The sequence below is a fragment of the Malurus melanocephalus genome, unplaced genomic scaffold (genome assembly GCF_030028575.1).
Source record: "Malurus melanocephalus ecotype Western Australia unplaced genomic scaffold, MMel_1.1 scaffold_11, whole genome shotgun sequence".
NCBI classification, from domain to species: domain Eukaryota; kingdom Metazoa; phylum Chordata; class Aves; order Passeriformes; family Maluridae; genus Malurus; species Malurus melanocephalus.
Window position 1 is genome coordinate 2,670,573 of NW_026623243.1, and position 13,120 is coordinate 2,683,692.

The following is a 13,120-nucleotide window of genomic DNA, read 5'->3' on the forward strand; positions in this document are numbered from 1 at the left end:
TTTCCTAGCTGTCCTATGCAAAACACASGCAACAGTAAAACAGGGGTCTACAGTCAGCAGTAACTGACATCTTGTGTACAAATAAATTTCTTTATTTCTATTACCAATTAACTTCTATCCTATTTAAAATCATTATGAACRGTGAGATTTCCTTCATTTAGATATTCTTTCAGTTGTATGCTAAGCAGAAACAAATGTCTTGTCAATCATATCAGTGCATGTGCACTGGTGGTCATGATCACCCTTCAGTCATGAAGGTGTCATGGAATATTACAGAGATGAATCCTTCAGGGAAGCAAATCTTCACAATTTAATTAATAAATTAAAATAAACTAAGTAAACAAAAATAAATACAGTTCAAAGTGATTTCTTGCAATCCAAAGCAAAACAGTCACTCCAACAATCACATGTGAAATATATGAAATGTGTGTGTTTTCTTACCCTTGTAAATACCCTCCAYAAGACAGACAGAGGTCCTTCAGAATACAGGTCACACTCCATGAGGTGAAACCCATTAAGTTGAATGTGACAACATGTAACTGGACTTGAACCTACTCATTGCTACATTGGTGAAGAGGAATATACTGAATAAGTAAGGGGAGGAGTTGGTTTAATATGCATAARGGTAGGATAATGTGGGGAAATTGATACTGAAGAAAAAGAAAAATTGCTTGTCTCAAAAATGCCAGTTATTTCTTGATACTTTTAAAATTACTACCACCTTGAAGAGCAGAGGCTTGATTCTCAAGTACAGGAAATCATGTTATATTTTTTTACTGTGAATATGATTATATACTGACAGAGAATTTTGGAGGATTTTCCACCCCTGTAGATATTTAAAACCTGGTTGGGCACGGTCCTAAGGAACCTGATTATGGTGATTCTGAAGTAGGCAGAGGGTTGGAGTAGGTGGAGGTCCTTGCCAGCTTCAGCCAGCCTGTGAGTCTGTGTATCTTGAGAGGCTAAGAAAACCAGGCTTTTCCTTTCATGTATCAATTAATTTTTAATATWAGACATTATTAATGATTGAGGCTCGGGTGCACATCAAAATTGACACACAGCACTACTGTTATTCCCCACAAAGGAGGTTGTGTAACCCATGTAAATATTCACCTCTGTCAAACATAGCATTAGTGCTGTCCCGAGGAACAAGGATTTTGGATTAATAGGAAAAGGCAAAGTGTTTAAGACCCTGCTTATGCCTCCAAATGCATGACTAAGAAAATAAAATATTTGGGCCTGTAATACATCCCAAAAATTGGTACACAAGTATATAATCTGGACTAGCCTAGTACAGGGAACATTTACCATATCCCATGGGACAGGAAGTTAACCTCAAATAAATGTTCCTTTTTCTTCTTTTTTTTTTTTTTTTTTTCCCTCTCTTTCAGTAAATCACTATTTCAAAATCAAATACATTTTCATTAGTGTCCAGAATGCTTTCATCTCCTCTTATTGCCATACTTAGAGTCAGCAACAGAAATCATGACAGGTATTGATGAAATRCAATTATCTAAGGACAGGAAGGTTTCATATAAAATGTACACCTTATCTTGTTATGCTAAACTTTCATGTTTAGCTCACCAAATGAAAATAGATCACTTTGTGCTTTAACAACATAGACCCAGAAAAACATCTATGTAGGTAATTATCACTGCAAGCCTTACAATACTGCCTACCTTTGTCATCATCACAACATTTCCCACTTGCCAGCCCATGTGTTCCTTAAAAGCACTAAAGAATCATTTCGACTCCTTATAACTTTATATTCCTGGAGACACGGATWCCCTTTTCATGAAAATTGCATAGGAAGAAAATACTGTGAACTATAACCAACATTTGTATCAACCAAATAGTCTGGTGTATTACCTAAAGCAAAAAAAGCTTCCAGTCAGAAGTTAAATTCAAAATGACCTTGTGCTTTTTTCAAAAGTGCTTTCAAAAGTAGCTGAGGTCATTGGAATAAATTGTGATAGAGTGATTCTCTGCATAGTTAGAAGGCATGTGTAGTACATGAATTACCACCAAGTAAGGAAAAAAAATCCCACCAAAACAGAGCAAAGTAATCAACTCTATTTATTTATAAAATAATGGTAAATATTGCCTATAATGATTATGACTTGTAATGAAATAATTTAAGTTTTTGGCAACTTTGTTTCACCAATTATGTTCTACACTTTTCAAACCTACATTCATAAATTAATCCKGTTGTTTATTGGCCTCTACTATTAACAGCATAAGCATCTGTAACTATATCTCCCCAGCAGGCAGATCCCAGGCCCACAGAACATTATCTAGTGTTGTTTAAAAATATATACTGTAGTTGTGTTAAAGCTCACTAAATTACTGAGTCAAAAACAATGAAATAGAAAAGAAGTTGGAACTGCAAGTGAGTCTTTTAATTGAAATTTAATTATTTAAATTGAAAGCAAACTCACTATTTAYTTATGCAAGGAAATTATTAATCAATTTAAAAAGAAGATTTTCAGAAGGGTATTTTWTTATACACTCTTGCAAAAATATAAGCAACCAGTGTCAAATGATTTTAATCTGTCAATAAGACTGCACAAGTCTTCAATCTGTTTCCATAATAGCAGCTTTTCAATGGAATATTTTGATCGACAGATTCATATTTTTAACATCTGCCTCTTTTGGGAGCAGCTTAATGTTAAGATGAAAAATGTTAAGATGAAAAATACACTCGAGGTTTCAGAGCAGGTGGAAAAACTCACAGTTCTGATTAAATGAGAGCTGCTTCTAATCCTGTTTTCCACTGTACTTTAAAGTACCCTGTATAAAGAATAAAACCCAACTTGCCACTTATGGAACATTTACAGAAGAGAGGGGCAAAAAAAGAGTAGATGCAACTTACCATTGAAGTTTACTGCCCGGATRTAGCTAAGCAGTTCTTTACCATCAGTTGTGCTCATCCTTGGGCACAGCCCAATATATCCAGGACAGAGATCTTTATGCATRTTGTGCAGGGCATAGGCCATGGAATACACTGCATCAATCACAAACTGAACTTTTCCTTCTTGTTCATAGGCTGAATCTCTCGCAATTCTTTCTAAGCCTACGGAAGGAAGAGAAAGAGTTTAGTGCTATCTGTGTGTGCACGAGTGTGTACCTGCAGGAGCACTCACATGCAAAAAATTCACAGTGGAACATAAATAATTACAGCTGGATTGACAGGTAAAGTCAGGATTCATCTATCCATCACCTAAATAAACAAGACAAGGAAAAATATGGCCATCTGGTTTTTCCTCTAATCACTGTGCCCTGTGCCAGGTATGTAAACAGTGTGGTGAGTTCTGGGTTAGGAAAGAGGACAGAACATTTCATTACAAGAAAAAGACGTAGATATATATGTATTCCTACAATCCAGTAGAAAAATTCTCTTTCCACCTTATTGACTTTCATTCAACAGTTGTTTATTGTTATTTATAGGACACTTCTAGAGCAGCCTGTCATTCTGTTGTAAATAAATTTAAGGCTGTCTTGATTTTTATCCATGTCTATTGGTTGATAAACATTATTTAAACATCTCAGGGAAAAAAAGCTGAATGCTTGCCAAGTGATGTGACCATCTGTCTCCATAGTGAAAAGTGCTTATTCTAAGACMTTTTCCTGTATTTACTAGTGAATTATGCTTCACATTGAGAACCATGTACTTTGTGCTGTTTCCTACAGGGACATTTATCCTTCAGAAGGAACACAGAGCAAATCAATACATTACATAATTTTCGTTCTGCAAGAATTGCCCAAATTCATCATCTTTGTCAAAGTATGAGGAAACTTTTACATTATTAGGCGATACTACTAAGTGAAAAAAGTAAAAAATAAAGCTCAGGAAAATTATGTTTTAATTAAATAACCAACAAGAAATCTCATATCCTATACAGGAATGCAGATGTTGATTTTTAAGGTGCAAATCTTCATTTTCCAGGGAAAAAGAGACCGGCAAATCTTGATGTGAAATTTGCCCTCTTGAAATCTACTGTCAAGTTYGTCTTGCCTCAGTGACCAGAACAGACACCGAGGTTATCTACCAGGTTATCAACTCATTCAACTGAACATATTTCACTCATATTATCCAAGATGATTTAGAAAGGAGACAAAAGTTTATGTATCGTTAAAAAAATTAAATCCTCTCTATATTATTTTAATGTGTCTTTTTTATATCTAAACACAGCCTTTTGTCAGTTCAAGATATCAATTTTGCTGAATCCAAGTTTTTACAAGCACTTTGTTTATGCGTGAAAATATATCGGACACAAGATTTTTCTTTAGACAAAATATGCAAGCCCATATGACATGGGAAGAAAAAACCCAGGGAATATACTCTGAYGCCTTTCTTCTGTTTGTCTACTGCACTTCAGTACCACCACCTTGCATCAGAGTGATAACATATGAACAAATCTGTAATCTGACAAGCAGTAGTGGTTTGTGCTTTAAACACCCCTGAGCACTGGAAGCGATAGATAGCCTTGAAAAATGATGGTGTGCTTTTATTTCTCCTCAGGGATTAGTTAAAAAAAAATGAAATCACTACTTCTTGAAAAGCTAAAAACCATTTGGAGAGGAAGGCAGAGATCATTTTTGTGATTTGTACAAGTAGCTTTACAGACACTTTTTAAGACATGCTCTCTAATGAATGGCAAATAATAAGTGAATAATGCAACTCTACTGCTAACAAATAAACAGGAACAACCTTTCCTTGAACATGATGAAAATTACACAATTAGTCACAGTGCATTGCCCAGACATAAAAGAAGACATGAAGGATGGAAAACATGAAGCTTAATTAGTTTACAAATTTACTAACTTGTTTCATTTGGGAACTACCTTCAACAGCAATTGATGGGTAGAGCTCATGCTCTCCACTTTAATTGCTCCTGCCTTGTAAAGGACTGTGGGACAGCAAGTGAAGGAAAGGGTTTACAGAACTGCTGCACAGAGCAGTCAGTGACCTGTATATGCTCCCAGAGCTTCCACATTCTCTAAACAGAATGGTCAGGACAGGAGGAGTTAGCACTTTTATTGCCAAGATAAATACAATTCCCATCACATACATGGATAAATGTGTATGCTGAGGGTTGGGGGTTGGTGAAAAACAGAGTGGAATCATTTCCTGAAACTAAAGGTCACAAACACTTAAGCAAGTATATTGTACTAAGTGATACAGATTTTTAAAGGAGAAAAAAAAAAAAAAACAGGTTTATTCTCTTCTATGTTATATTGTAGTTTAAATGCATATAAAACATTTTTGCATAAATTTCTTCCATGGCATAAGATTTTACCTTTACTCATCACAGATATGTTACCATAAACAGGAAAGAAATAATTTAATTGGACTGAATGTGTTTCTATATATACAAACAGGTAAAGAACATCACAGAATTATCAATTTAAACCAGTAAAACCCAGAAGGCAATAGGCAAGAGGAGTCTCTGTGCTTTGCATAATTAAAAAACACAGCCAGTTGAATTATATGCTCCTTCTTCTTGAGGTTTCTTTTCATTTTCTCTTTCTGGAATTCTCAAGCACCTAAACTAACAATTTATAAAGATGACAAGAACTCATCAACTTAAATTACACTGCACTGCTCTAAATAAATGCTAATGTATAGCAATAAAACAATGCATATTGTCTAAGCCATAAATATGATCAGATCCTACAGATATAAAATTACTTGATTGGAAGACATGATCATAATTATTCTTCAGACTTGTATGCCAAGTAATAATTGTTCCATTTATAGCTTGACTCTCAGCTCCACGAGGCACGTTTCTACACACATTGGTGACTTGAAAGAACATAACAATTTGTACCTCATAAAATAATGTTTTAGTGCTTTCTCAATAATCACTTCAATATTTCATCCTACAGATACTCCTCTGGAAAAATTGCTTAGGCTGTGTCAAAAAAGAGTGAGAAGATGTTYCCAATTCTCAAAATTGAACTTGTCAGACCCATGGTCTGACAGTGCATCAAGAACTGAGACAACAACTGGGCTCACACCATCCTTTCTTGGTCTCCAAAACAACAGATATCCAGGGAAATGTGTCTTGGTGTTTTCCAGTGGGTTTCCCAATCCAGCTGTTGAAGAGTGCAAACCTGACATCAGCAGGATGCCAAGACTTTCCCCAAACAATGAAGAGAGTACATAGACATAAGTACATAATGCTGTCATAATGATGACATAATGCTGTCATCTTGGATTTGAGAACATCTAGGAGAGCAATGACACAAAGGAAATGTGTCAGCTGTTCCTGGATCCATCCATTTGAAATCACTATTGGGAACACTAAAGCAAGGAAGGCACAGGAATGATCCCATAAATCCAATGAATGTGAAAGAGTTGCTACAGGTATTCCTGCACCTCCTGTGCAAGAGTGACAAGCTGGACTGTTGCTGGAGGTATTGCCCCCACACCTACTCACCATTTCCCCTTTTCATCCTGTGTTTCTTATGCTGCAGGACAAATTTTGTATCCTGCTCAGGATGCTGTAACTCAGCTATGACTGGGAAAGATATGGAGCATAACAGTAGGAGGGTGAGACATGGATTAGCTGGATAGGGATGTGAGTGGGGCTGCTAGTCTGAGGAGGAAGAAGGTGAAGCTGGTGATATTGTCAACTCCATGGCTGTGAATTGGGAATCAAGAGATTCCAGGGAACATAATCAAGATAAATCAGGCCTTTACCACAATAAATTAAAATGCATCTTAATTAAAAACTTAAGAGCATGCAGTAAGTAAATAAAGATTAAWGTAAGATAGTTAAGGTAATGAATTCATACATGGGTGATGTTATCACCTGTGAGGGAGAAACAGCTATCTTAAACAATCAAAACTTAAGCTGCTGATCTCACCAGCAGGGGAATAATCTGCTGGATGATAAATGTTGCATAATTCATCCAAGCCCTAGAAAACATATTCTTAATGTTAATCTTAAAGCACATCTAGAAATAATTTCTGCACACATATAAGTCCATGACAATAGGAAAACTTCAGAGCAAATTTCCTAGAGATTTTTCTTTAAAAAATACAAAAACGCTAAATAAGGCAAAAAGACATAACTGCTTTGTAACAGGTGACAAAGAGGGAAAATAATACCTGTTTCTTTAACTGCCCTGTTTCTGGAAATCACTAGTTCTCCTAATATTTCTGAGCAATTCCATTCCTTCTGTATCACAAATCTTTCTGTTCCCATTTAGTATAATTGAAAGTAATTTATGYAGCCTTCATTATCTCATTATTCTTTTGATTGTTTTTTTAGATTCCATATATCTAGTTTAAAATGTATGTTCCGTGAAGACAAAAGGCTGAATTTAAAGACCTTGTACACAACAGCTGGTTAAGAGTTTCAAATTGGAACAATGTTGTGATGATGCAGGGTTTGAGAAAGGTTTTGGGCACTGGAGAGCTTTGGGAGGCAGGAGAAGGGCTCCACAGTTTAGAAGAGATAGCTGGTATGGGCACGCAGTGATTGGGGGAACAGAATCCTAATATTGACAAAATAATCATCAAATCTTCATGTTCCAAGGTTTGAAAAATACTGCAAACAAGACAGTATGAGCACAAAGCGAGAACTCCATGTAAGAGATAGGATGCTTCAAGYATTCTCTTCTAACCTCTGGTCAATGTCCCTTTTTTCTTCATCAATCTCCTTCGTTAATGTTTTTTCACTGTCTAGAACTGATTGGAACAAAAGTGGAAAGTTCACTTATCCTTCTCAGCTCAAATATCAACTCACTGTAAGCCTCCTTTCATTGTTCTGGGGTACGAATTCCCAAAAACTTATAAAAATCAAACTGAAAAACCCAGAAAACTTCCAACTTTCCTCTGAAAAATCTCAGATAGAAATTCTAGAAATGTTCTTTTTAAAAACTTTCCCTTGTTACARTGTGTCCTAGTATTTCACTTAAAATGGAAATTACTTTTTCATCATCATCTGTTACAGCTATATCTTTTGTTTTACTATACTAAAATGTTATACCTCTGATTTTTCTGTGTGATTTATTGATACATCTAGCAATGGAATAATATTAATGGACTATTAATAGAAATGGGCATATTCTATGCTTTAAAARCTCAACTACCAACTATAAATTAAACATCATACTAATATGCACCACTTATTTCTGTGTTGGCTATTGTTTGATTTATGAATCTTACCCTTAAGGTTGGTAACCTTGGTCAAAGTAAGTACTTATCAGGGAAAAAACGGTTAAAAAAAACCCAGAACAAAACAAGACAAAACAAAACATCAAACTAGCATATCTTGTCCTTCAGATGATGAGAAGAGCTGGCTTAGCAGTGACAAGGAGGGCCAAGAACTCCTTCCTCCATCGGCAAGGAAAGATCCTTTACCCAGAGTCGGTATTCCTCCCTCCTTTCCTCAATCTCATCTATTCTTTTGTGACCCTGTCCCCACAAATGCATGCTGAGAAACAAATCTTTTATGGACTGTACTTTGAATAAAGGGAGAAAWCTTTCTGCAATAATGTGGGAGCACAAGTAAGGTGGAAGAGGGGAGAAGAACTTACCATGGTTTTAGAAAGGTTTCTCATGAACAGCTTTTATTCCATTTGCCTCCCTTTTCCTGTCTTTTTATAGAAGCTGATGCAGAATTACTGCTCAAAGACAGTTGGTGCATCTCTGCAGCAGTTGGGATATTTTTTCAAACTTCTGTTTTGACAAATCTGGATTTTGGATATCTAGTAATACTYCTTCAGTTCATTGTTGCAATTCACATTTTTTACTCACTGCTAAATTATTAATCTCCATGACTTGGCTCTCAAAACAGTTTTACTTAAGCTGCACTTGGAAGCAAACAAAGTCAAAGACAAATATTGTGTTCGACTGATTTTTTCTGTGGGCCAATCCTGATCACAGCTAAAACACAGCAATTTGTAAGTGGTCTTCCACCCTTCAGCTCAGGCATAATAATCCTCTATTTGTCAGAATTGGTTAGAACTTTCCACCTTTGCAGCAACAGTTTTTTCACAGAAAGCTGGCATCTGTAACTAAACCATTTCAGCAGGCTCAGCAGGAAGCACCAGCAGCATATGYTGCCCCTATTGAAGTCTTCCCGATTATTCAGCTGTTTTCCTCACACAATACAGTGTTTGATCTCTCTGAACAAATAATGCAGATCATCATCTTCTGTTACTCAAACTTAAGGACATGATATACTTTTATGGTGGGGGAGCTGAGTTTTCCAACAGCTGCATGATAACAGTGATGCATGAGTTGGTTTGCAGAGAGCATCACAAAACCTGCGGCTTCTCTGTAATAGTGTGGTGTCAGTTTAGGAAGCAATTCGGAGAGGAAGCCAAGGATTATATCAATTTTCTCAGCCATTCCAAAAAGAAAATTGAGAATGTAGAAGCAGCGACAGTGAAATGAAGCAGTTTAACTGTCTGCTGTTCTCCAGCAACTGATGGATGATAGGCTTGTGATTTAGTGAATTGGCTCTTGATGTAATTTTTGGGGGGTTACTCCTCTTGCACCAACTCACAAAAAAACCCCAACCAAACCCCCCCACCACCCCCGCAAAAAAACCCACAAGACAGCAAGACCAATTACAGAAAGTCTGAGACAGAAACAGTTTTTCAATCCCTAGAATAATACAGMTATTTATAAAACACTTCCTACTCAGAACTGAGCTGAAACTTCATATATTTCAAACAGTTTTTAAATATAAAATAGCAAAAAAAAAAAAATTGACATTAAGTGAATATGCTTCAATAATTTTCATTTTAACAAACCATAAATGAAAAACTTTTTTGTTTGCCTGGTTCCATAACTGAAGCATCTGAAAAATTCTTGCCCTGCCCACAAACATTTTTCATTGGAAATATCACAACATTTTTCCTGACCTTCACAGTAAATTGGGCACTTGTTTCAGGAAAACAAATGCACAGTAATACATACCAAAGTGGAATTAAACCACTATTATAGTTACGTTGGAGTGTTTTGTTCTTATTACTATATGTGACATTTACTAGATAGTTTTCTCTTCGGAAAGCAAACTATGGTTGCATTGCTAATAGTGGATTCTCTATTTCCTCATTTATGTACCTTGAGTCACTAACAACAGTTTGAATGTTGTTATCAGAGTGAAAAGTTTTCCTTATTCTAATTAGTGCCTTCATATTGCTTAATTATAGCTTCTTGAAAGACTGTACACATTTGGGGAAGACAGGCACTCAGAATTCTCATACATTTAAAAAACAGAAAAAAGTCTGCTTCATCTAACAGTGACAGTATTATGTAAATTATCTTGCTGAGCCAAGATTTACTGTGATGTATATGTTAAGCTAAAAACTAATGTCTGCATTAAACTAATGAGGAGACACCATAGGATATGTTTTCTGCCAACCACACTAAGAACCACACCATGCATTTAAAAGAAAAGGTGTATAAAAGAGAACAGTGGGAAAAGCAGTATTTTTTTCAGCCACATGTCTAGTGGAATTGCCCATGTTGGGATATAATATTTAGCATGAAGAGAACTTGAAACTGGGTATAACATTTTCAAATGCTGTATTTCCCTGTAATAAACAGATTGCAGCTTTGAAACTACGAAAGCAGAGATTGGTTCACCTGTACCGGTTCACTTTCTCACTACAATATGTCTGACAGCCTGAGAGCAGAAAATACCTGCAGAAAAAGAGAAATATACTTTGGAAGTTTAAATAAAGGGGAAGAGACTATTTTCTTACTAAGCAAGGATCCAAAGTAATTAATAAATCTGACWTCACTATAGGTTTTGTTAGAATTGGTCCCATTTTAAGCCTGACAGCAAACCACAGCCAACTTTTCAGACTTCCATATAGCATTCCCATGTATTTTGAAGATTTCCTAAATATTTAAACGGTCATTTAAGTATCACTCAATTATTCCCCTCTTCCTTCAGTTTTTATTTTAGAAGAGACACTGATATCAGTGATCCACCATCTCTTTCATTCCTCTATGTTTTTAGTTTTAATACATATTAAAGTCAAGCAGTTGATTCTATCTTATTCCAGTATTGTACTTTCTTCAATCCTCTAATTATATCTGTCTTTACTTGTAAAAGTAAAAATTCAGTGCACAAAGTCAATATATATGTCAGATTTAAGATTTTATTTTACATTTATCTGTATATGGTAGCACATGAAATTATGTTTCAAATCTAAAACCACGAGTTTTACCATTAATTAAAATTCCTKAAATTCTGATCAAAAATAGGGAACTTCAGCCTCAAAATTTGTAAGCCTGATTTGTGAATAAGAAAGGTTGTTTTACTAATTTTTTGCCAAATCAAAACAGTATAGGAAAAAAGTTTTCGACATCTTATAAAAACAGATGCATTTTTCATAATTAAATAATATCAAAACTTGTAGTTTTGTTATTTCTGAACAAAATAACACAAAGATAAAGGAAAAAAACTTGTTTACTGTTTGCTAACACAAAGATCTAAGGATTATCTTAGCAAAAAAAATGTTAAGTGTTTTTCAAATTTTAGATGCTTTATTTCTCAGAATACTCTCAGTGTTAGCATAAGTAGATAACCAAACATTTTGCTGAATTTCTCAAGTTTAAAACAAATTACATCTCGAGGTAAGTATGTAGATAGAATCTACATTTACTAACACAAGCTACCCCTGGGAATTTCTAACTGTGGAAAAAAAATGCTAGTGTACTAGTCCAGACACATGGGTAAAAATAACTGATACCATTTTAAAACCCCACAGGCTGCAAGCAATTATCATGCAGACTTCAGTGTGTAACTCCAAAGCCTATAGCAATGGCTATAAGCAAGAGTGAAAATTCAGTACAAGCAACTGAATTTATTCGTTGTCTGTTACAATTTAAACTCAGAGGACCTTCAGCACATAACAGCAGCATGTATAAAACTCCTTTCCTCTGCTTATAGACCATGAGAACTTTTAAATTTAAGGTTCAGACAAGAAACTCAAGGGACTTTTGTCTTCAGGAGTAGTATTTTTAGTTACAAACTTGGTTGACATCATGCTTAAGAAAGGACTTCCTTGCAATTAGAAAGCACTTTTTGGAAGTATATACAGAGAGAGATCCAAACACCTCACATTCTGAAACAACTGTGGGCACTMTTTGTTATGAGTCTATTTGGTGACTAAAGAGTAAAGCTGCAGAAAGTCTTCACCAAAAATATTCTAACATCTAAACTGATCATATTAACTACTACAAACAGAGGTTTAAACATTTTTCTTTAGTTTGATAAGAAGTTCCAGAAGACCAGAGCAATGCAGGTTTCAAAGTGTTCATAGTCATCTATTTACCAGAGTAGCAGATTGAGAGTTTTTTGTGCCCTTTACATCACCTATGGATACTGTGGAAATTAAATGCCTCTTCAGTTGGAGCTCCTTCAGTGGAAGGAGCTTTATGTAAGAGCCCCTTTTCGGATCTCAGAGTGCTGGGCTGAATTATCATGGGGGTGACGTGGGCTGGATGTCTGTTCTGGCTTGGCTTGAAGTCTGCAAGCAGAGGGGCAGCAACATCCTATCGGGGCCATTTCTGCAATGAATATTTGATAGCTTTTTGATGCAGAGAATTTAAATATAGATTTGGAATGTACTGTGAATTCCCACTCAGACTGAGTGTTTTGATGCCATGGTTCACATGAAGTACTGAATAACTTCGGTCTCTCCTGGAAGGGAGCTTTCATCAGCTTAGAATATTTTCAGTTAGTTGCTGAGGTAGAATGCATCTCATGCAGCTTTAGTGATCTGACTAATTGTCTAACCTAAAAAAAAAAAGCTTTTTTGTTTCCAAAGAAAACTCTCACCCTCTCCAAAAATATGCATTTAGGAAAACAAGTTGAAGTGCTTCCCTGAACAAACTTTCTTGTGTGACTAACTTAAATTACATAGTTAACGAGTAAAGAACTAGTGTTGTGCAACACAAATATATATGCCAGTAGAAAACAGTATCTCATTTACTGTGTACTGTTTAGTCAGCTGCTATGTGAATAGARACTCAGATCCGGCAGAACTAAAATTAAGTTGCTCTATTTTCTTACAATTGTTGCAAGGACTGGCAATAGCTATATGTCACATTTGAATTAATTCACAGGGCTYCATGTTAGTG

The 13,120-nt window shown here is 35.6% G+C and overlaps 1 protein-coding gene across 1 annotated transcript in view; it reads right to left on the bottom strand.

The window, feature by feature from the left end:
* The window catches only part of LOC130580614 (metabotropic glutamate receptor 8-like), a 177,955-nt gene that overhangs the window by 115,163 nt on the left and 49,672 nt on the right, over positions 1 to 13,120 (bottom strand). The window contains exon 7 of the mRNA XM_057378229.1: positions 2,873 to 3,073. Coding sequence (XP_057234212.1) covers positions 2,873 to 3,073 — 201 coding nt within the window. The remainder of the gene's footprint in view (positions 1 to 2,872; positions 3,074 to 13,120) is intronic.